The 23,672-nt window shown below is 42.0% G+C and overlaps 1 protein-coding gene across 1 annotated transcript in view; it reads left to right on the top strand.

Moving 5' to 3' along the window:
- Positions 1-23,672, top strand: part of MMS22L (MMS22 like, DNA repair protein) — a 239,496-nt gene that overhangs the window by 95,596 nt on the left and 120,228 nt on the right. Inside the window, exon 13 of the mRNA XM_082251696.1 lies at positions 1,315-1,824. Coding sequence (XP_082107822.1) covers positions 1,315-1,824 — 510 coding nt within the window. The remainder of the gene's footprint in view (positions 1-1,314; positions 1,825-23,672) is intronic.

Below are 23,672 nucleotides of genomic sequence, written 5' to 3'. Positions count from 1 at the left end.
CATTTATTTGCAATTCTTTGATCTTAAATTAGGTTTCAATATGCTAGTATTTTAGTTGGATTAATACATTTGTTGGATTTTGAACGCTTGTGAAAACAATGCATTTGTCCTTGGAATTAACCATTTAACTGATTTTAGAATGCTATACTACATACAGTAAATATTTTTAGATACAGTTGGTAGCTTTTTTTTTTTCAAATACACATGGATATCTGGCTTCCCCCGAGTGAATGTTTATTTGCTCCTGATATAAGCATACCAGGCAAGCTTTACATTAAAGTGGACCTTGCACCAAAAGCCAGTGTTTCTCCTTTACAACTCACTGCATTAAAGTGATTGTAAACAATCATCTTGTAAAACAACTCATTCAGTTTAAAATGCCCCCCCCCTTTTTTTTTTTTTTAATGTTTTTAGAAGTATCACATTCCTTCTGTTCTCAGCTGCATTAGAGCTGGGGGAGGAGAAGCAACGACACACTGATCTTCCCAGTGAAAGGCTGTGCAGGGGGTGTGTGTCTTTACAAGTCTGCCCATTGGAGGAGAGCAGGCTGAGTTCCCAGCATAGCTAGAGAACTGGCCATGGAGTGTTCTCCTGCTTAGTGTGGTCAGTTTTCATGAAATGTTGGGGTAACAAACACGTCAAGGTGTGAAGGAAGAAAAAAAAACAGTGGGAACTTTTTTTTTTTTTTTTTTTTTTGCTCCACTGGTTTTTGTTTACAGCTTTTACACAGGGATTTATAACCTGTTGGGGGAGAAGACCTGATGTAATAGGTGGACTTTGCCTTTTAGTGCTCGGGTCCACTGTCAATTAAATACCTCAGTACATGTTGGTGCTCAGCAAAGGGTTTGTTTCTGGACGCATCACAGAGAATAGATGCATGTTACAGCATTAGTCCATATTGAAGCTGCAGCCTTATCTGGACCCCCCCGTTCCCATTTGCAAAGTGGAATCCAGCATACATCTTGTAGGCATTTGTAGACTGCACCTTTTTGTATTTAACATATTCCTGTATTTGTCTCCCATACACTGTATTAAACAGTGTTAACCATGTATTAAATCTGTTAAGATATTTTATTACAATTCGTATAATGAAATAAACTAATTGTACAATACAGGACACAGGCTGAGTATTCATAGACCCAGAGTTATTGACTGGTGCCCTTAGGTGATAGGGGACACCCCCTGGCATCCCACCTGTAACTTTACCTTTAATGTGTGAGACAAGTTTTTTGCTAATGCTGTAAGACTATGGACCTTTTCCTTTACGGATTACCTATTTAATTATGCTAATGATAATTACATTTCCACTTACAGAATCTATTCCAAATTTCACCAGAAGAAGATGCAGGAGCTCCAAGAGGTTGGTTTGCAGAACTTCTTCACCCTGTTTCTCTTACTGGCCTGTTTGGCAGAGACTGAAGATGTTACTAGCAGAGTCTTGGATCTTTTAAATTTTCTAATACCTAGAATGCTCAGTTCTTCTCAGAAAACCCTTGTGTGGAGAGGACACTTTGCGTTTATTCTTATTTATGTGGAAAAAAATATGGATATTAGTGTTCTAGCCGAAAAACTCTCAAATAGTTTCCGTGAAACTGCAAAGGAGTTCTTGGTGTCTAAGGGAAACTACGGTCAGAAGCATACACACTGGTCACTGCTCTCCACTTATGTAGATGGTGTCCAAGAAGTTTTCGAAACAAGCAGTTTATTGCTGCTCTCTGAAGAAAAACTACTGAATGATGGCTTTGGCATGTTACTTCCAGCATGTCGAGAGTCAGAACTGAGTGCGGTCCTCCATTTTCTACAGACAGCAGTTTCCAGACTCAGGTACGTAACTTTTTTCCAAACAATGATGCAGTATTGTTGCTATGCTTTTTGTTTGGATACAACCTTGGTCATCCTAGTGCCCAATTTTGTGGCTATCATAATTACGGTAACTTAGTGGTCACTTTAAAACCGGAAACATTTGTTACTGCTTGGGTCTATGACCAGGCTATATTTTGCAGCCTGAAGTCCTAGAGAGATGATCTAGAGGGCCTAGTGTTTACATGTTCTGAATAATGTTTGAATGTTTTTAATAAATATGAATTATGAAATCCATGAAAGGTATAGTGGCGTTATCTTTCAGAGGACTGACTTTTAAGAAATGTACCCATCTTCCCAACAGCTTGTGAACTCTACCACCACCTAGATCTTCTTTCAATTCAGAACAATGGTTAAATACAGTTGAGGCAGGGTCATATAGTGAAAACCCATTGAAACTTATACCAGCATATTTAAAGTAATGTTGAATTCTAAGATCACTGTAAGCCAAAAAAGCAGTTCATTTCAGTAAATTAGGAAATCGTGCAATTCAATAGCCTGAATGCCTACCATTCACACTAGGACCTACTGTATAAGATGACTGTTTAGCGAGCAAAGATTATAGATGGGGGAAGTAGTTTTTTAAAAACTAGGGTGCTTTTCTTTGTTCTGCTGTGTCTGAAAAGCCCAAACAACTCTAAGTTTAGTGCTTTTTGTTTCATCTTCCAGTAAAATATGTTTAAAGAAAAAATGAAATACCACCAGTATTGCAATATACCCATTCCATGAGTGTGCTGGGATGTCTACTCTTTTATTAAGTAATTTTCTTAGGATTTTTTTATTATGCTTAATGAGTTAATCACTGACGTTGAGGTGTTACCCTGTTTTTGAGGACTCACTGAAGTAGGCTGTGCTAGCTGTGTACTGAGAGCTACCTGATTACTAGCTAGGCAAGGTTATTACATTAAAGGAGAAGTACATCCAAAGCTCATTTGGCTGCTGTTCTCCTATGGATCACAGGAGTGCAGTTCATTCTGCACTCCTGTGACCCATTTTCATCAGACAGCGGGCTGAAGCTAACGTCCCACAAACGGGGCCCAGGCAGGATCACAACCATATGGACAGAGAGCTGCTGACTGACAGTCACCAGCTCTCTGCTCATGGAACTATGAGAACTGAGCAATTGGCTGTGTTTAATCTTTTGGTTCTCAGTGTTAGAGCCAGTGAGGGACAGATGCTGCATCCACATAAGGGTTGCCATACTTCTCTTTTAAAACTCCTGTTTTTCTATTGTTCATTGAGGGACACCGCTTTACCTAACAGGTGGGTTTGGTGCTGCCACCTTCAGGAGCAGGACACTAGATGCCACTTTATACTAAAAATACCCCTCGGGGCAGCCCTCTTGTGGTGGCCAAACCCCTCATCTACAATACAGGACTCAGTTGTTGCCCAGTGTCTTAGGAGTTAGGACATGGAGCTTTTTAGCTCCTAATTTTTGCAGATTTTTTTTTTCTTTTACAAAAGTTTCTATTTCGGTGTTCCAGTCTATGGATTTTTGTTTTATCTACAATCAGCTGCGGGGCTGGGCGATAGGCCAGGTATCCTAGATTAAGGTAGTCCCCCCCCCCCAACATTGCTGTCAAGCTCTTGCCATCCCCACTATAAGGGGATTGGCTGCAACATCTCTCTGACGCTTTCAGGGGCATGACCCCTTGGTGAACATGCAGGGGAGTCCTAGTCCCTCCATTACGGCGGTGCATTATAGGCCGGCGTTACCCAAATTATCATAGGATTGGAAGTGTCCCCCTCCCCTGAGATGCTTGGTTGGATGGAGTGCTACAAGTTCCAGATTGGCCTTGGTACCGCATGCATCAGTTTACATACCCCTTGCTTCAGGCAACTCTGCTCCCTTCACCCCCCCACCCCACATTGTTACCCTTATCTGATCTTGCTCATCTTTTTTGCAGAGGTCTTAGGCTGGGGGGTTATGTGTTTTCTGTGTGCTCTTATACTTGCAGTGGGCACAATTTGAATCGGGAGAGGTCTCTGCTGCAGTTGAAGAGCTGACTGTGACCGCCCTATCCCTGATCGCAGTGCCTGAGGAGCTAAGGTGTTTAGAATGAGTCCTGGGGTAGTACCTGGGTCCTGGGAAAACCACTGGCCTAGGGGAATGAGTTTTCCAGTGCTGTATAATGAGAGCACATGGTGCCTGGTACTTGGACTGTGGGAAGGCTATGGTGGCAATCCTGTGGCTGCCATTTTTACTTTGGGAGTCTGCCATGCTGGTGTTTTTCCGCCACTCCCAGAGCTGGGGGGGAGGGGTGATCCTTCATTTCCACCAAGGGGGAGTGGCTGGTACTAGTGGTAAGGAGCAGTTCAGGCATGTTGGTCCCTCTCCCACAGGTGTGACAGTCACCCAGAGCCACCACGGCCGAACCAATGGCCGCATCTGACCATGCGCAGTGCAGCAGGGTGGTGGGACACCCCAGTATTAAGCATTGCTAGCCAAAAGAAGACCTCTCCTCTGCTGCTTTCAGTCACAAGCAGGAGAATCGCACCCTCTTTTGGTCAAGTGGGTGAGCAACACTCCTCCCTCCCCACCTTCCAGTCAGTCATCCTGTGCTTCAAGCTGCTGCTGCCACTAAACATCTGTTGTTTTAAAGTTCTCTGCATTTGTTTAGATTGCAGAGACCTCAGCTGTGATAATTCTACTTGCATATGTGCCATGTGTGGGCCCTCCTTCCACAGCGGTGTCTCATTGCTGCCCTCGTTAATGATTTAAAAAGGGCATGGACCTTTCTAGAGAACCAGAGACCTCACAACCTACCGCCTGGGCTTTGACTGAACAGATTCTAGGTGGCATGGGCTGCATGGATGAGTTTTCCTTGCCCAGGTACCACTACAGCCTTTTTTTGCTGTAGGCGTGCCTGGGACCTTGGGAAAAGTCATCCACAGTTTACACCACCCCCTTATGATCCCTTTTTTGACAGGCTCATGTTTAACGGCCAAGCCATTCTCCCTCCCCTCACGTTTTTTTTTTTTTCTCGCTGCTGTCCAATGAAGCGTTCAGCAAAAAGGTGGGCCACTTGCCTTGGACCTCCATTTCCTGCCTGAACAAGGTTACCATCCTTCCTTTCAAAGAAACGTCTTCTCTACGGAATTCATCTGACAGGCAATGGAGAGCATGGCACGCTCTCTGTATGTGACTCTGGGGCATTGAATCACCCGATCCTGGCTTCAGCCATGGTTTAGAAGACCCTGATAATGTGGGTCAACATGAGCATTTTAAAAGAGTTTTTTTGTATGTTTTCTAGCTAAACAGCAGCTCCCCACCCCTAATCTACCCCCAGTGATTTCCATTGGCTAAAATAAAGAACACCTGAAGCCTCAATACACATGTAAAATCTTTGTAATACGCTTCTTAAACACTCAAGGGGCTTGCAAAACTCTGGAAAAAAAAAATGCCTGAACAGTTGTGAACAGGGCCTGACAATCATGGAGAGCAGGAAAGTCGCATCTTCTGCAGGATAGCATATCCATATCGGAAACTGAGACTGGCAGGTAAGATCACAACATTTGCTTCAGCAAGACATTCCTCTTAACTCCTGGATGCTGCAAATAATGCCCTCTAGGGGTTAGTAAATCTGCAGCAAGACTGTTAGATACGCTAAGAAGATTTTACTAATCTGTAAAATTGACTACAGCTTTGCAGTATGCGGTGGTAAAACCAGACTATAATAGAACACGGACTGGATAGCATGATCTTGGGTTGAATATACAGCCTTTCGGTTTTCAAGATGTCCTGCTTCCTTTTCAGCTAGTTTGATAGAAGGCATTGGCTTCACAGATTTTTCTATCTGAGATACCACAGATTCACTTTTTCTTATAATTGCTGGAATTGTAATCACCCAGATGTTTAAAGTGTTTGCTACCCCAACATTTCATATTCCTGATATGTGCCTGCTGTACCATGTACTTGTATGAAAAAGTATCCTGTTCTCTTTGTATTGCTTCCTTGGTGTGAAATCCGTGGTGTTCCTGCCAGCCCCTCTGCATTCCTATTAAAAACTGACCACACTAAGCAGGAGAGCACACCATGGTCAGTTCTCTAGCTGGGAAATCAGTGGGCTCTCCAATGATCAGACACGTCATTGTCCTGACACGCCTCCCCTTCACAGCCATTCTCTAGGAAGCTCAGTGTGCTGTTGCGTCCCCCCACCCCAGCTCTTATGCAGCTGAGAACAGAAGGAATGTGATCCCTTTTTATATAAAATTGGGGGAAAAGGGTATTTATTCTTTAAATATCTATACACAAATGTTTTGCCTTTCATTTCTATTTTAAACTGAATGTGTTAGTTTTACAAGGTGATCGTTTACAATCTCTTCACAAACTTAGATACATGCTTAGATACCCAAATTTTATTTCAAGAGATGCGAAGAGCCCAACAAAAAAGGATCTCGATTAGGGCTCAATCTTCCTGCTTTTTTTTTTTTATGGAACCTTTTTATTGTCACTTTAATTGAATAATGCTAAAAGTAAAGTGATCTGATGAACTGGGTGAATGGTTTGGGCTTTTTACATGTGAGATAAATACTCTAATGTTCCGTGCAAAGTTTGGCAGACCAATAAGTGTTGGTATTTGTAAGATGAGTTATGTTAGCAGTGAAATAATACTGTTGACACACACTACTGAATATGGCCTGCTTTATATAATATACACATTTGGCTCGGCAGCTGCTTGGTGAAAGTTAGAAAGGCATGTACAACCTGAAAGGAAGGCATTCCCAAGAGTGAAAACAAATGGGAGGATAGTTGTTTGGGAGGTTATAGGGGTAATTACAGCGTCGTGCTTCTCAGTCTACCACTTTGATACCATTGTCTTGTTTTTCCTCACAATATGTCCATAGGCTTCAATGTAATGGCATATTTCCCTTCACAAGTATTTTATCTGCAGTGACCACTGACTGTCTAATGTAATGTTTTCAGAAGATGAATGTTTCAAGGTGAAAAAAACATCCCATATCATTTAGTGAATGCATTTCACACATAAATAACATTATTCTGTATTTCTGTTAAAGCAACCATTTACATGTGTTCTGTATACGGATTTTAATTTATTTCTTGTACTATTCATGTTCATGCAGGTTTTTCTTTAACCTTAAGTTTAACCTATGATATTCCTCTTCTAAATGACAAGATTCTAATTTCTTTGGTATTTCCCTGTGTTTTCAGTGTGTCAGATACAAGGCTTATTTAAAATGAAAAGAAAGCTGGAGCAATTTTCTTTATTCCATTTCTGTCTCCTAAGGCCTATTTCCCCTGGTGAGCACATAGCAGTAGGGGGTTTAAGGGAATTCAGCTCTCTGCAAATTAATGTCTCACATCATGAAAATTCAGGAGCATTTTTTTTTTTTTTGTATCTTGAAAAGTAATACAGAGAATGTGAGTATTATTTCTTGCCAGCGGGTAGAAGATGAATGATTTTGTCACAGTTTTACTGCTTGATGAGCAGTGTCCTGAGGGTCAGGCTTAACTCTGTGTCACTATGCTGCTCATTACTCTTGAGCTAAATAAGGGCTGATTGGATCTAAATTGCCTAGCACATGGGCCACAGATGAGCTCAGTGAGCAGGGGATGACCTGCTATTCAGGTGGGGAGTCACCCTGGTGTGCAAATGCTGCATTAGAGCACCGTGGGAGAATGAGAAGCTGCCAGCAAAAGAAATCGAAATGTAAAAACTCTTTGAAGCCGAGATGGAAGAATTTTGAAGTGTAGGAAGTGACAGGTTGATGGTACTTATCAGCTTTGGCTGGATTAGAGAACAGTGTCATCTTGCTTTTATAATGACAGTAGTCTAAAGCTGGCTGCTAACTACTCGGCAGTGCAGAGCAGCCGTTGACAGTCTTGTCTGCTTCTGGCTGGGTTATTTGATAGAGAGGTGCTTCACGATGTTTTAAGTCCTTCTTAATAACATACCGCTGTGCAATGAAAGCAATTAGCCCTGTAACATTGCACTCTGCTATATTTATTTCATCTTTTTAATAACGAGTGTAATTTTGGTTAACGGGTTTTAGTAAAATAGGAGTAGTAATCATGACCTTTGTATATGTCTGCATTTGTGTGCTGACTTAGCCTTAAGCAAAAGCTATGGCTTCTATCAAATTTTAAACTGTAAAGCACCAATAGAACTGTATTCTGTTGTATTTCTTTTTTTTTTTTGTTAATTAATGGTGTACCTAAAGAAAATTTCATTACCAAAATCGAAAATTCAGGATGCACTTGGCCAAAGCAGAGATGGATGGTTTTTAAATAAAAAAAAATAATTTGTATGTATGTGTGTGTGTGTATATGTATATGTATATATATATTAATTTCTTTTTATAATATACATTTAAATGAGAATGAGTTTGTCAGTCATTATCGGCACCTTTTTTTTGAAGCGGTGTTAAAATCCTGCTTGCTACATTTTTTATGCATATTTGGTCAGCACCTCCCCTTTGAGATGCATTAAAAACACAGCAAGAATGCATCAAAAAATACACCCGTTGTGTTTTTGATGCATTTTTTGAGTCACAGGGCCTATGGAAAACAATACGGTAAAATAGTGGGCTTTTTCGGGAGCTGTTAATTGCATCACACTGAAAAACCTATTTGCAGCTGATAATTTTCGGTGGCCGACATTCATAGTTACATAGTTAGTGAGGTTGAAAAAAGACATAAGTCCATCCAGTTCAACCTATGATGTGTTTGTTTGCTTTTAACCGTACATTGTATACCCCTGTATGTTGTGGTCTTTAAGGTGTCCATCAAATAGTTTTTTGAAACTATCAATGCTCCCCGCTGATACGACTGCTTGTGGAAGAGAATTCCACATCCTTACCGCTCTTACAGTGAAGAACCCCTTACGCACTTTAAGGTTAAACCGCCTTTCCTCAAGTTTTAGTGAGTGGCCACGTGTCTTATTGTATCTCCTTTCTCTGAATAGTTTGTTCCTTATGCTAGGGTCGCCAGTACAGTATTTGTACATTGATATCATATCCCCCCTCAATCGTCTCTTCTCCAGAGAGAATAGGTTCAGTGCTTGTAGTCTTTCCTCATAGCTGATGTCCTCCATTCCCCTAATTATTTTTGTTGCCCTTCTCTGGACTTTCTCCAGTTCCAGCACATCCTTCCTGAGGACCGGTGCCCAGAACTGGACAGCATACTCCAGATGTGGCCGGACCAGAGTCTTGTAGAGTGGAAGAATAATCTCTTTATTTCTGGAGTGAATCCCCTTTTTTATACAACCCAGTATTCTGTTGGCTTTGCTTGCGGCGGCTTGGCATTGCATGCCACTGCCAAGCCTGTTGTCTACCAGTACCCCCAGGTCCCTTTCCATCCTAGACTCACCCAGAGGTTCCCCCCCTAGTGAGTAGCTTGCTTTCTGGTTTCTGGCCCCCAAGTGCATTACTTTACATTTTTCTACATTAAATCTCATCTGCCATGTAGTTGCCCACCCCGTTATTTTGTTCAGGTCTGCTTGCAAGATTTCCACATCCTGCATAGAAGATATTGGCATGCCTAATTTAGTATCATCTGCAAATACTGAGATTGTACTAGATATCCCCTCCTCTAGATCATTTATGAATAAATTAAACAGAATTGGTCCCAGGACAGAACCCTGGGGGACCCCACTTTCCACACCCGCCCAATCCGAGTACTCCCCATTAATCACCACCCTCTGTACTCTCCCCTGGAGCCAGTTCTCTATCCAGGTACTCACCTTATGGTCCATACCTACCTTCCTTAGTTTGTACAGTAAGCGTTTGTGGGGAACGGTGTCAAAGGCCTTTGCAAAGTCCAGATACACCACATCCACAGGCTTACCTTTATCTAAGTGGCAGCTCACTTCATCGTAGAAGGTTAATAGATTGGTTTGGCACGAACGATTTTTCATGAATCCATGCTGATTACTACTTATAATACCGTTTTCATTACTAAAGTCTTGTATGTGGTCCCTTATCATCCCCTCCAAAATTTTGCAGACTATTGATGTTAGGCTGACCGGCCTATAGTTACCCGGGATATACCTTGGCCTCTTTTTAAATATTGGTACCATGTTGGCTTTTTTCCAATCAGCTGGCACCATACCCGTCTGTAAACTATCCTTAAAGATCAAGAATAATGGTCTGGCAATCACCAGGCTGAGCTCATTAAGAACCCTTGGGTGCAAGCCATCCGGTCCCGGGGATTTATTTATGTTAAGTTTCTCTAGTTTAGCTCTAAGTCTATCCTCTGTTAACCATGGCGGCACTTCCTGAGGTGTATTATTTAGTTCGGCCTTACAAGCAGGGTTCGTGTAGCCCCCCGATTCCTTTGTGAAGACCGAAGAAAAGAAATTATTTAACACTTCCGCCTTTTCTCTGTCCTCTGTGGCCATTTTTCCTTTATCATCTTTTATGGGGCCAATGTGCTCTGGCCTCGCTTTCCTACTGTTTATATACTTAAAGAACTTCTTGGGGTTCTTTTTACTCTCCTCCGCTATATGTCTCTCGTGTTCTATTTTAGCCGCCCTGATTTCATCTTTACATTTCTTATTACACTCTTTGTAGTGCTTAAATGCTGCCAATGACCCCTCAGTCTTGTATTTTTTGAAGGCCTTTTCTTTAGCTCTAATATACATTTTTATGTTGGAGTTTAGCCACCCAGGGTTTAGTTTTGCTCTTTTAAATTTATTTCCCTGTGGAATGCACTGGCCCACCCCCTTGTTAAGTATGCTCTTGAAGCACCCCCATTTTTCCTCCGTGTTCTTTGTTCCCAGGGTTCTATCCCATTTGATATTTTCTAGCAGCGAGCGCAGTTTAGGGAAATTGGCTCTTTTGAAATTCAGTGTCCTTATATTACCCTTGTGTTTCCTATTACTGTAATTAATACTGAAACCAATTGACCTATGGTCACTGTTCCCTAAGTTGTCCCGTATTTCTATATCGGTGAGCAGGTCTGTATCGTTGGTAATCAGTAGGTCAAGTACCGCATTGTTTCTTGTCGGTGCATTCACCATCTGACCCATGAAATTGTCCTGCAAAACATTTAGGAACTGCCGAGCCTTGGCTGAATGCGCGGTTCCTTCTGCCCAGTCTATATCAGGATAATTAAAGTCCCCCATTATAATGACATTTCCCATCCTTGCTGCCAATCCTATCTGTAACATGAGGTCTGCCTCACCCTCCTCCCACTGGTTGGGGGGCCTATAGCATACGCCCAATATTACCTTCCCCACCGTGCCTTTCCTTTGAAGCTCTACCCATAGGGATTCTGCCTCGTCCATAGCTCCATTATTAATATCATCCCTCATATTTACCTGTATACTGTTCTTAATATACAAACCTACCCCTCCCCCTTTTTTACCCTCTCTATTTCTGCGATAAAGGGAATACCCCTCAATGGTCGCCATCCAGTCATGAGAGCTGTCAAACCAAGTCTCAGTTATCCCCACAAAATCTAATTCCTCCTCAAACATCAGCAGCTCCAGCTCTCCCATCTTGTTGGCCAGGCTTCTGGCATTGGTATACAAGCCTCGTAATTTTGATTGGTTACATTTATCCTCATTTGATGTTTTTAGGCTGCTCTCTTGATTTTTCCCCGTACCCACCCTGGGTATAGGAGCTCCGAACACCCTACCGCTAATGCCCCCATTTCTGCCCTCTGAAACTTGCTTTCCACTGGCTAATTCTACATCTGTACCCTCCCCCCCCCATTCCCTAGTTTAAAAGCCCCTCTAACTTTTTGGCCATCCTCTCACCCAGTACGGCTGCACCCACCCCATTTAGGTGCAATCCGTCCCTACCAAAGAGCCGGTGACCGACTGAGAAGTCGGCCCAGTTCTCCAGGAACCCGAAACCCTCCTTACTACACCAGCTCCTCAGCCACTCGTTAACTTCCCTAATCTCCCGCTGCCTCTCTGGTGTGGCTCGAGGTACAGGCAGTATTTCGGAAAATACTACCTTGGAGGTCCTAGTCCTCAACTTAGCGCCTAAGTCCCTGAAATCGTTTAGGACTCTCCGTCTTCCTCTGCCTATGTCATTGGTACCCACGTGTGCTTCAATATTTTTAATCCTTCATAAAACCATTTTTCTGCTTTCTCTTCAAGTAAGAATATTTAGTTTTTTTTAGTAGTGTTTAGTAGAGCTGCACAATTCTGGATAAAATGAGAATCACGTTTTTTTTTTGCTTAGAATAAAGATTCACGATTCTCTGCGTAACATCATCTTTTACATTATACCAAAAAATTGGGCTAACTTTACTATTGAGTTGTTTTTTTTTTTTTTTTTTTTTTTAATTCATTAAAGTGTATTTTTTCCCCAAAAACTGAATTTTAAAGAATTCTGCGCAAATACAGTGTGACATAAAATATTGCAACGATCGCCATTTTATTCTCTAAGGCAGCCTTACTCAAATGGGAGAGAAGGGCTGTCAGATGAGCTCGATTTCCCAATTCCCTGCAAAGTTGTACATCGGCATTGTGAGTCAGCTCCGTCAGCCTCAAAAGTGGAAGTAAAGAGAAGAGGAGTGTGCTGTGTTCTCGGCTTCCCCCTACAGTGTAGTACCCAGCTAAAAAAGAAAGGTACTGTGCTACAATGTTTTAAAGAGCTTTATACGCATGTGTGTTAGTGTCTGTGTGTGTGTGTGTGTGTGTGTGTGCCATTAGAACTGCTTTTGTAGGGCTTGTTTGTGATAGCACCAAGGACTGCTGCTCCTCTGAAAAGCAATCCATGATCAGATCACTTTTCAGAGGCATTTAACAGGTGGTAAAGAGGCAATATGTTGCCACCTCACCACGTGTTTTAAGCCCGTAAATGCAGCATTGCCTCACCGCAACCGTGCAATGCACACAGCAATGCAGGGTGGTTGCAGTGCAGCCCCTTTCACCCTGGGTATACCTCCAGCTGAAACCACAGCATGTGTACCCCCCTCAGCTGCTGCCCCTGCATGTAACATGTGAACAAGCCCTTGGTTCACATCTGTGTGCCTGCATGCTATGTGTAGGGCAGCCCATTCATTTCAATCTGCTTCCCTTCCCGCAGAAATGCAGGGAAAGAAGTCCCCGACCCCCCCCCTTTTTTTTTCAAATTGTGCTGCACCAAAACCACCCTATGTTTGCCAATCTGTGGGGTACCATTAAGAGTTAATGGCACCCCTAAAGAGCAGAGCATTTGTCTGTGTAAAGAATGAGTGTGATTTTGCACGTGTTCTGCCACACACAGTAACGTGAACCAAGCTTTGGACAGGGGTGCCTCAAGACTGAAAATACTTTTCAAAGGAGCCCCGACTGCAAAAAGGTTGAGAAACACTGCTCTAGGGTCTCTGATAAATAAATATATATATATATATATATATATATATATATATATATATATATATATATATATATATAATGTTTTGGGGTTCTAAGTAATTTTCTAGCAAAAAATACTTTTAACATGTAAGCAACAAGTGTCAGAAAAAGGCTTAGTCTTTAACCACTTAAGCCCCGGAAGATTTTACCCCCATTCCGACCAGGGGGTATTTTGCGATTCGGCACTGCGTGACTTTAACGGACAATTGCGCGGTCGTGCGACGCTGTACCTAAACGAATTTGGCGTCCTTTTTTTCCCACAAACAGAGCTTTCTTTTGGTGGTATTTGATCACCTGTGCGATTTTTTGATCACGTGCTATAAACAAAAAAAGAGCGTCAATTTTGCAAAAATAGCAATATTTTTCACATTTTTTTATATGAAATTCCCCAAAAAAAAAATTTAAAAATCAAAATTTTTTTACTTTTTCAGCCAATTTGTTTTATGCTACCTATGTTTGGTAAAAAAAATCGCAAAAAGCGTATTTTGATTGGTTTGCGCAAAAGTTATCGCGTTTACTAACAAAGGGAAAGATTTCTGTCATTTTTGTTGTTTTTTTTTTTTTAACGTGTAATGGCGGCGATCTGCGATTTTTTTTTTTTTTGCGGTACTGCGACATTGGGGCGGACAGATCGGACCCTTGACTGACATTTTTGACACTTTTGGGGTTACCAGTGACATTTCTACAGTAATCAGTGCTATATATATGCACTGTTACTGTAAAAATACACTGGTAGTGAAGGGGTTAACTTTATTTGGGAGGGAGGGGCTGTGTGTATCCCTAGGGGCGTGCTTTCTACTGTGATTGGCTGGGTCTTGAGCTGTATGGACACTGATCAACGGATCTACATACTAGATCCGAGTGATCAGTATCCTAACAGCAAGGAGAATGACAGGCAGCTTGTTTACACAAGCTGCCTGACATTCTCCCTCTCCCCCGCCGATCGCCGAGTGACCGGCGGACATCGGGTCCGCCGGTCACACACGCGGGGGGGTCCGTGACCACGCGGGAGCGCGCCTGCGGGGCGCGCGCTCGCTCCCTAGACCCTCACAAGCTAGTGACGTAGCCCTACGTCACTTTGCCTGTGAGGGGCTGACTGCCGACGTAGATCGGCGTTAGGCAGTCGGCAAGTGGTTAAGTGCCGGTTCACAAATATGCGATGTCAAACATCGCATGTGATTTGCACCGCACTGCTTTTCACATATAGCAGTGTGAACTACCTGCTATTTGAGTGTGATGCGGAAACCCGCAGTGGATTCGCAGGATTCCCGCATCGCTTATGTGTGAATCTGTCATTAAACTGTGCTCAGTCCCCGTTTACATCTGTGCAATGACAGACATCGCATGTGATTTGAAGAGCACTGCTCTGTACTGCATACAGATTGTATTGCTGAAATTGCATTGGATTCGGACCAGGGATTCCAAGCTGCTCTTGAGATGAAAAAGGAAACCCTCAACGCATGCTGGAAGAAACTTAGGCCAGAGTGTGTCCATGACTACAAGGGCTTCTCACCTGAAGGGTCGTGAGACTGGCAAATATACTTTGTGGCAAAGGTTTTGACGACATCACTCAAGCTGAGGTCAACAACCTCATTGATGCCCACCCTGAACCCCTGACAGACGAGGATTTTTTTGAGTTAACAGTCTGCCAGCGAAGAGGAGAAGGAAGCAACAGATCAAGAGCAGGAGGGGGAGGAGCAGGGCCTGACACTGGAACCGCTGTCCCAGATTATTAGGGCAGCAAAGTAGTTGGAAGGGATGTTTGAAGCATGGGATCCCTATATGGTTCGGGCTCTCAAAGTTAATAATGGCATTGATGCTGCCATTCAGACATATAAAACCCTCCTCACCACCATGAAGAAACAACTGCAACTTCCCATCACAACCTATCAAGAAAAGCCAGCACAAAACCCCACTAGAAGAAGACCCGCCAGAAGATAGGACGACTCCTGAAGCACCTGAAGTAGAGGTGCCACCCAAGGAGCTGTAATTCCTCTGCTTTGCTGTGCATTATCTTCATTACATTAACCACTTAAGCCCCAGCCCTATTTCGGACACTTTTTGTTTACAAGTTAAAATCAGTATTTTTTCCTAGAAAACTACTTGGAACCCCCAAACATTATATATATATATATATATATATATATATATATATATATATATATATATATATATATTTTTTAGCAAAGACTCTGGAGAATAAAATGTCGGTCATTGCAAAATTTTTTGTCACGTGGTATTTGCGCAGTGGTCTTTAAAATGCTATTTTTTTGGAAAAAATTAAAAAAATCACATTTCACTGCATTTAAAAAAATACTAAACAGTAAAGTTAGCCCATTTTTTTTGTATATTGTGAAAGATGATGTCATGCCGAGTAAATAGATACCCAACATGTTACGGTTTAAAATTGCGCGGGCAATAGAGATCTCAATAGGCGACGCTTTAAATTTAACGGTTACCAGTTTAAAGTTAGTGTAGCTATTTTTTTTAAATTATTGCCCACGCTCTGGCGATCGCGGCGATACCTCACATGTGTGGTTTGACCAGCGATTTAATTCGCGGCTCGACTTGCGTATACGTTTTTTTTTTGTGCGCTAGCTAACGGTGACGGGGGCGGCTAATATTTTTTTTTTTTCCTATTTTTTTTTAACTTTATTACAGGTTTTTTTTAAAAAAAAATCTGATCACTTTTATTGCTGTCACAAGCAATGTAAACATCCCTTGTGACACCAATATATAGTGACAGGTACACTTTATGGAGGGATCGAGGGTCTAAAAGACCCTAGACCCCTCCACTACACTTCCATGTATGCAAAACGCCGAAAACTGCGTTTTTGCATACAGCCGTTTTTCAAATTTGCTGCCTTTTGCAGCACAGTAACCCGGAAATGACGTCATGGACGCCGCCTCTGGGTTACGTCATCGGAGACCCGATCGATGCCATTTCTGGCATTCATCGGGACTCCATCCAGGCGGCGGACGTGCTGGCTGGGTGCTCGGGGCTCACCACGGAAGTCGGCGGGAGGGGGGGGGTACGTCCCCTCCTGCTCACCCGGGTAACGATCGAGCGGCTCCCGAGCCGCATCGGTCGTTACCGACGGAAAGCCGACCGTCGGCTTGAAACCACGGTACCCGGATGATGCCTCTAGCTAGAGGCATCATCCCGGTATAACCCCGCAAAGTTACCCGAGGTACGGGTACGTTAGTATGCGGTAAGTGGTTAAGGAAAGAAATGAGCTACCCAACGTGCCATCATCCAAATAGTAACACTGATAAAAAAGAAAACCCAACATATCATTTCACAAAAAAATTGACTTTTTAGGGCACCTCGTAGAATGAATCCAAGCGACTCACAATTGATAAAACATCATTTTATTACAAAGAAAATAATTAAGAGTGGGGAGAAGAACGAACAGTCCTCACTCAGTGTACATAAACATACAAAAAAAGGAGAAAAGAAACAAATCTAAAACTGAGTAACCCAAACAATCTCCATCCCAAATAGTTCAAAGGAACATATGGTTAGGGCTGTGAGGGAATACTTGACTTGTTACAAATTCATATCTGGTCAGTGGATCATTACAGAATCATATCTGGTCAACAGGTCTACGCGTTTCACAGCATGCTTCTTCAGGACCAGTTTGTATCAGAGTATTTATTAAAATAAAGAACAAAACATTGATTAGTGAAAAAATACACATATATTCACTCAAAGTAGTTTCTTGTATATAGGTGTGTCTGTGCTTAGGAAAAAACAAATTTGCTCAAAAAGGTGTAGCAAATGTCTCCCGGGCGGACATAGAGGATGCGTTAGAGAGAAGGGCCTTAGGGAGTGTACCCAAAATACCTTGAACAAGATTGATGAATACTTGTCCATACATCTAACATGAAGTATAAAATTAATGTGGGAACTAGGGGCTAATTAACTTCTCCAAAAGAAATGGCAGTGATAAGATATGCCTATATGGAATTCAGTAAAACTTCAGGAAAAATGTCATTGGGCTGAACACCAGAAGCCCAATAGCGAAAAAGTGAGAATAAATTACAAAAATTGATAGATGTAATAAACTGTACATATAATACAATGTTGGTAAGTTAACAGTGATTACCTGATTGTATTAAATCACCTGATAACTCTGCATATCACCCGTATAGCAAAAATCTCAATAGAGGAGGAATTGGTTAAAGATACTGATGTAGGTATTCAGTTCAAGAAGAAAAAACTATAGAGGATTAGAGAAGTATATGGTATGTATATATTAAGTAGGAATAGCATAAAGGTCTAATGGTGGTCAATGGTTAATAGATAACCTGCATTACACTCTCATAACGGGGACAGTTCTAAACAGATGGAGAGGAGAGGACAAATAAGGAATAGCCGGTAGCCAGGTGTATTCATGTATTGAGTATCGTATAAATATGACACTACAATCAAACTCCCAGGAATGTGCTGTTTGAGAAAAGAAACAAACAACAAGATATAGGATGGGCAAAATATTAAGTAAAATTAAAGGTATATGAGTAAAAATTACTACCTGCTATTTATAGACAGGCGATTGCTGCTGTCCCAGTAATTGTCTGCCTGGAACTGAACTGAAAACTGCTGTTCACAAACGCTCTCCATCCAACCTCACTGAGCTCGAGCTGTTTTGCAAGGAGGAATGGGCAAAAATTTCAGTCTCTCGATGTGCAAAACTGATAGAAACATACCCCAAGCGACTTACAGCTGTAATCGCAGCAAAAGGTGGCGCTACAAAGTATTAACTTAAGGGGGCTGAATAATTTTGCACGCCCAATTTTTCAGTTTTTTATTTGTTAACAAAGTTTGAAATATCCAATAAATTTCGTTCCACTTCATGATTATGTCCCACTTGTTGATTCTTCACAAAAAATTACAGTTTTATATCTTTGTTTGAAGCCTGAAATGTGGCAAAAGGTCGCAAAGTTCAAGGGAGCCGAATACTTTCGCAAGGCACTGTACATATACTGGTGGTTGAAGAGAAATTGGTAGATTTCTTCCCTTCAGGCCCTATTATAGGGCTCCTCTCCTTCCTAAAAACTATAAAAATTAAATGAAGTCTAAACAGACTGCAGAGAAGTAATTTGAAAGGTGACCGTGTGCAAATATTGCACAACTTACCGGGTTCAGAAGGTATCCCCACCTGCAATGCCGCCATGTGTAGAGGCAGCAAACATGGCCCTTAAAATACCGCGCCCTCCACACCGCTAAACGTGAGCAAGGCGCAGTGTGATTACGCAGAGGAGCGTCGCCGTCAAGCCCCGCCCAGTAACGGCGGTGCGTGTGCTCCAAAGACTCACCCACCGAAACCGGAAGTAACGAGACTGGGAAGGTGGCCGATGCCCGACCAATCACAAGGAGTTCTGACCGGAAGGACAGTCCCTCCCTAAACAGGAAGAATACCGAAGGTAAATCATCCTGTGGAACGCATATGCCCGCCCGAATAAGAGGACAGCGCCACCTAGAGGAGGTCAACCAAAGCACAGGCACAAGTACAATCAAATACAACATTTGTCAGCAAGGAAGAAAATTAGTGAAAATCAAAAGAATGAGTAAATAACATTAACTTCTTAAGTCAATACATAATATCAAAAAGAATGATTATTTTAACCCAACATTCTAATAATTATGTTGGCGTATAGGACTACACCAGAGGATATTCTGAATATTTTAAATATATTTTAGGGCACTACTATTCACGGGATGGACCAAGTTATTGTATAGAGGACATAAATGAAATCCCCTTTTCAAAACTAAATAGTGAAAAGGAGGAAAGAAGGGAGAAAAAGAGGGGAACGACAGGGGTACACCTGTTATGTTTCTTGTAAGGGCAAGGGAAGATAAAACAGGAGAAGTCATTCATAAGAGCAGTTTATAGCAGAGGGCTTCATTGAGGCCCAGGCTTTTTGTGGCCTGTAGGATAAAGATCCAACGGGCCTCCCTTTGAAGAATGATTTTATCGAATTTGCCACCTCTCGGATTCTCTAAAATTCTTTCTAAAGCTGCAAATTTTATAACTGTCATATAATTTTTGTGGTAGAGGCCCAAATGTCTGCCTATAGGGGTAAGTAACAAATTATTTTTGCCGTAGCCGATGTGATCTTTTATTCTTCCCCAAAATTGGCGTTTAGTTTTGCCTATATATAAAAAGCTCTGCAATTGCAGTATATAATATAGACCCTGCCTATGGTCTGGCAATCAACATGGTGTAAAATAGAATGCAGGCGGCCATCCGGCAAATACAAGGATTGGTTTTCAAAAATCCAATCACAGTATTTGCATCTTCCACATTTCCAGGTGCCTTTCATGTCATCAAAGACTTCTCTTCCACTATCACAAAAATGACTTCTAGTTATCCTGTCTTTAATTGATTTAGCCCTCTTAAAAGTAATTTCAGGGCTTTTAATTCACGTCCTGGTTATCTCTCGCCTCGACTACTGCAACTCCCTCCTTATTGGATTACCTTTACATAGATTATCCCCCCTTCGATCCATAACGAATGCTGCTGCAAGACTTATCCACCTTACCAACCGTTCAGTGTCCTCCACTCCTCTCTGCCAATCCCTTCACTGGCTATCACTCACCCAACGAATAAAATTCAAAGTGCCAACAATAGTTTACAATGCCATCCACAACTCTGCCCCCAGCTACATCACTAACCTGATCTCAAAATATCAAACAAGCTGCTCTCTTCAGTCCTCCCAAGACCTCCTGTTCTCTAGCTCCCTTGTCACCTCTTCCCATGCTCGCCTCCAGGATTTCTCCAGAGCTTCTCTCATTCTTTGGAACTCTCTATCCCAATCTGTCCTACTGTCCCATAATCTATCCATCTTTTAGACGATCCCTGAAAAATCCTTCTCTTTAAAGAAGCCTAACCGGCTAATAACACACTTTCTCCATCAGCTCATCCCCCACAGCTATTACCTTTTGTATCAATTGACCCTCTCTTTTAGATTGTAAGCTCGAACGGGCAGCGCACTCTGATTCCTCTTGTTCCAAATTGTATTGTAAATGTAATGTCTGCCTTCATTTTGTTAAGCACTGCGCAAACTGTTGGCGCTATATAAATCCTGTATAATAATAATAATAGACCGGGCAGAAGGAACCGCACATTCATCCAAGGCTCGGCAGTTCCTAAATGTTTTGCAGGACAATTTCATGGGTCAGATGGTGAATGCACCGACCAGAAACAATGCAATACTAGACCTACGGATTACCAACCATACAGACCTGCTCACGGATATAGAAATACGGGGCAACTTAGGAAACGGTGACCATAGGTCAATTAGTTTCACTATTAATCATAGTAATAGGAAACACAAGGTTAATATAAGGACACTGAATTTCAAAAGAGCCAATTTCCCAAAACTGCGCTCTTTGCTAGAAAATATCAAATGGGATAGAACCCTGGGAACAAAGAACACTGAGGAAAAATGGGAGTGCTTCAAGAGCATACTAAACAAAGGGGTTGGCCAGTGCATTCCAAAGGGGAATACATTTAAAAGAGCAAAAGTAAACCCTGGGTGACTAAACTCCAACATAAAAATGCATATTAATACAAAAGAAAAGGCCTTCAGAAAATACAAGGCTGATGCGGTCATTGGCAGCATTCAAGCATTACAAAGAGTGCAATAAGAAATGTAAAGGCGAAATCAAGGCTGCTAAAATAGAACACGAAAGACATATAGCGGAAGAGAGTAAAAAAACCTCAAGAAATTCTTTAAGTATATAAACAGTAAGAAAGCGAGGCCAGAGCACATTAGTCCCATAAAAGATGACGAAGGGAATCTGGCCACAGAGGACAGAGAGCAGCCGAAAGTGTTAAATAATTTCTTCTCTTCAGTCTTCACAAAAGTATTATTGGGCTACACTAACCCAGCTTGTAATGATAAATTCAATAATACACCTCAGGAAGTGCCCCCATGGTTAACCGAAGATAGACTTAGAACTAAACTAGAGAAACTTAACATAATAAATCACCGGGACCGGATGGCTTGCACCCAAGGATACTTAAGGAACTCAGCCAGGTGATAGCCAGACCATTATTCTTGATCTTTAAGGATAGTCTACAGACTGACATGGTGTCAGCTGATTGGAAAAAAGCCAACGTGGTACCAATATTTAAAAAAGGGCCGAGATATATCCCGAGTAACTATAGACCTGTCAGCCTAACATCTGTAGTCTGCAAGATTTTGGAGGGGATGTTAAGGGACTATATACAAGACCTTGGTAATGAAAATGGCATTATTAGTAGTAATCGGCATGGATTCATGAAAAATCGTTCTTGCCAGACCAGTCTGTTAACCTTCTATGATGAAGTGAGTTGCCATCTAGACAAAGGCAGGCCTGTGGATGTAGTTTATCTGGACTTTGCAAAGGCATTTGACACAGTCCCCTACAAACGCTTACTGTACAAATTAAGGTACATAGGTATGGACCATAGGGTTATTACCTGGATAGAGAACTGGCTGCAGGGGAGAGTCCAGATGGTGGTGATAAATGGGGAGTACTCGGATTGGGCGGGTGTGGAAAGTGGGGTCCCCCAAGGTTCTAGTCTGGGGCCAGTCCTGTTTAATTTATTCATAAACGATCTAGAGGAGGGGATATCCAGCACAATCTCGGTATTTGCGGATGATACTAAACTAAGCATGCCAATATCTTCTATGCAGGATGTGGAAACCTTACAAGCAGACCTTTATTGTGTCCCCTGTTATGAGAAAAACTGGAAGTGGGTTGCCAACATCCCTGAGAACTGTAACAAATAGAAAGTTCCCCCTGGGGGTGGGACTTCACAGGCAAATTCACTTCCACAGAGTAAAATTAAATAATTTATTAGGTAACAAAAATAAAATTAGATCAAAAGAAAATCTAATATACAATTTTACAATATGTACAAGGATACAATGAATGGGTAAACCATAATAGAATGAAAGTAATACATATACTGTGGGGTATATGTTGATTTGAGGAAATCCTCCAACCCAACATGTTTCAGGCGGATAAGCCTTTCTTCAGGGGTCTGGATATGGAGAGTATTGATTTCCTAGACAATGTAGTAAATGGTATCATGTTGTATAGATTATGACATGTATAAGTAATATTCCTTCATATGATATAACAATAGTCAATCAATACAAGTATAAGTAATCATAAAGTGCATATCAATTGGATATTGGAAGTGCGACAAGAGTCGCAGCAGATAAAATCAAGAAAAAAAGGATATAGAAGGATCTGGGGAGTGTTGTCAGTGCACTGGGGGTACTGCCAGGTGTCGTCCTCCCCTCAAAGGGCCTCAGCGAGGATGCCAAATGGAAGGCCGCGGTGGCGTCTCTGGTGGCATATGTGGGGAGGATTTGAAAGTATACTTATGAATATTAGCATTGTTTACAGCCCTTGTTTATGATTAGGGTGTGTAGTAGAATGTGAGGGTATGCCAGATCATTACCGGTGAGTATTAAGAAGAGGGCTCTAATTGCGAGTTGTGTGTTTCCAACCTGAGAGTAGTTTTCTGGAACACATTTATTTAAGTAAGTATCGGTCTGTAAGGTTTAAACAAATACAGCCCAGTTGCAGTTGCGTTATAGAGTACCTTGGTATGGTTGTAAATGGGTAGAAATTCGGTGGGAAGTTCATCCAGGAAGAGCAGTGGGGGAGGGTCCCACGTCCCTCCAAGGTAAGTAGGAGTGGGACGGCCCCAATGCTGGTGCTGGAAATGGAGATATACATAAATGCATTGCTCTGTATCTATTAATGTATGGAAAAATAGGTACTCGTATGTAGTTTAAAAGAGGAAATACCTGGGTGGAGGAGCTCAAGAGTGTCCAAATACTGGCCGGTTTGCTGGGTCTGAGGTCTAAAGGGGTAAGCAGTATATGTATGTATGTGTGTGTGTATGTGTGTGTGTGTGTATGTATGTATATATATATATATATATATATATATATATATATATATATATATATAATATATTGTGACGAGACCTGCATAAATACAGGGGCAGGTAGCCCTCAATAAACAGACCACTGCTTGACCTTCCACACGGAGCCTTGTCTCGTTCTTGGGGGGATTCACTGTATGCTGTTGGAGACTGATTGCTAGGAGTGTAAGCTGATGTATGCTTTTCCTGTTCGTCTGCTAGCAGCTATTCGGGAGGTTCCAGGTTGGAGTGCTATTTTGTATCCAGTTCGGGAGTTTGGTGTCCTGCAAGTAGCTGTGCCTGTCTCTCAGAAAGGGGCAAATCGGCTAAACGGATTTTAACCCCTTGTCTGCTGAAACAGTCCGTAACAATTGGTGGCAAGCGGCGGGATCGTTCCTACAGTCAGAAGGACAGCTACAGGAGACACCATTGCTCTGGATTTTACAATTGAGGGCAACGCATGTCCCAGTACAGCGACCCTGACAGCACCAGCATGGAACCAGCAGTGGAGTTCGATGAGGGTGCCATGGATGACCGAGATGCAGTCCGTAAAGGCATCTGG

This window comes from Pelophylax lessonae, assembly GCF_965119305.1.
Source record: "Pelophylax lessonae genome assembly, chromosome: 3".
Lineage (NCBI taxonomy): Eukaryota > Metazoa > Chordata > Amphibia > Anura > Ranidae > Pelophylax > Pelophylax lessonae.
This window is presented reverse-complemented; position numbering and strand designations above follow the sequence as displayed.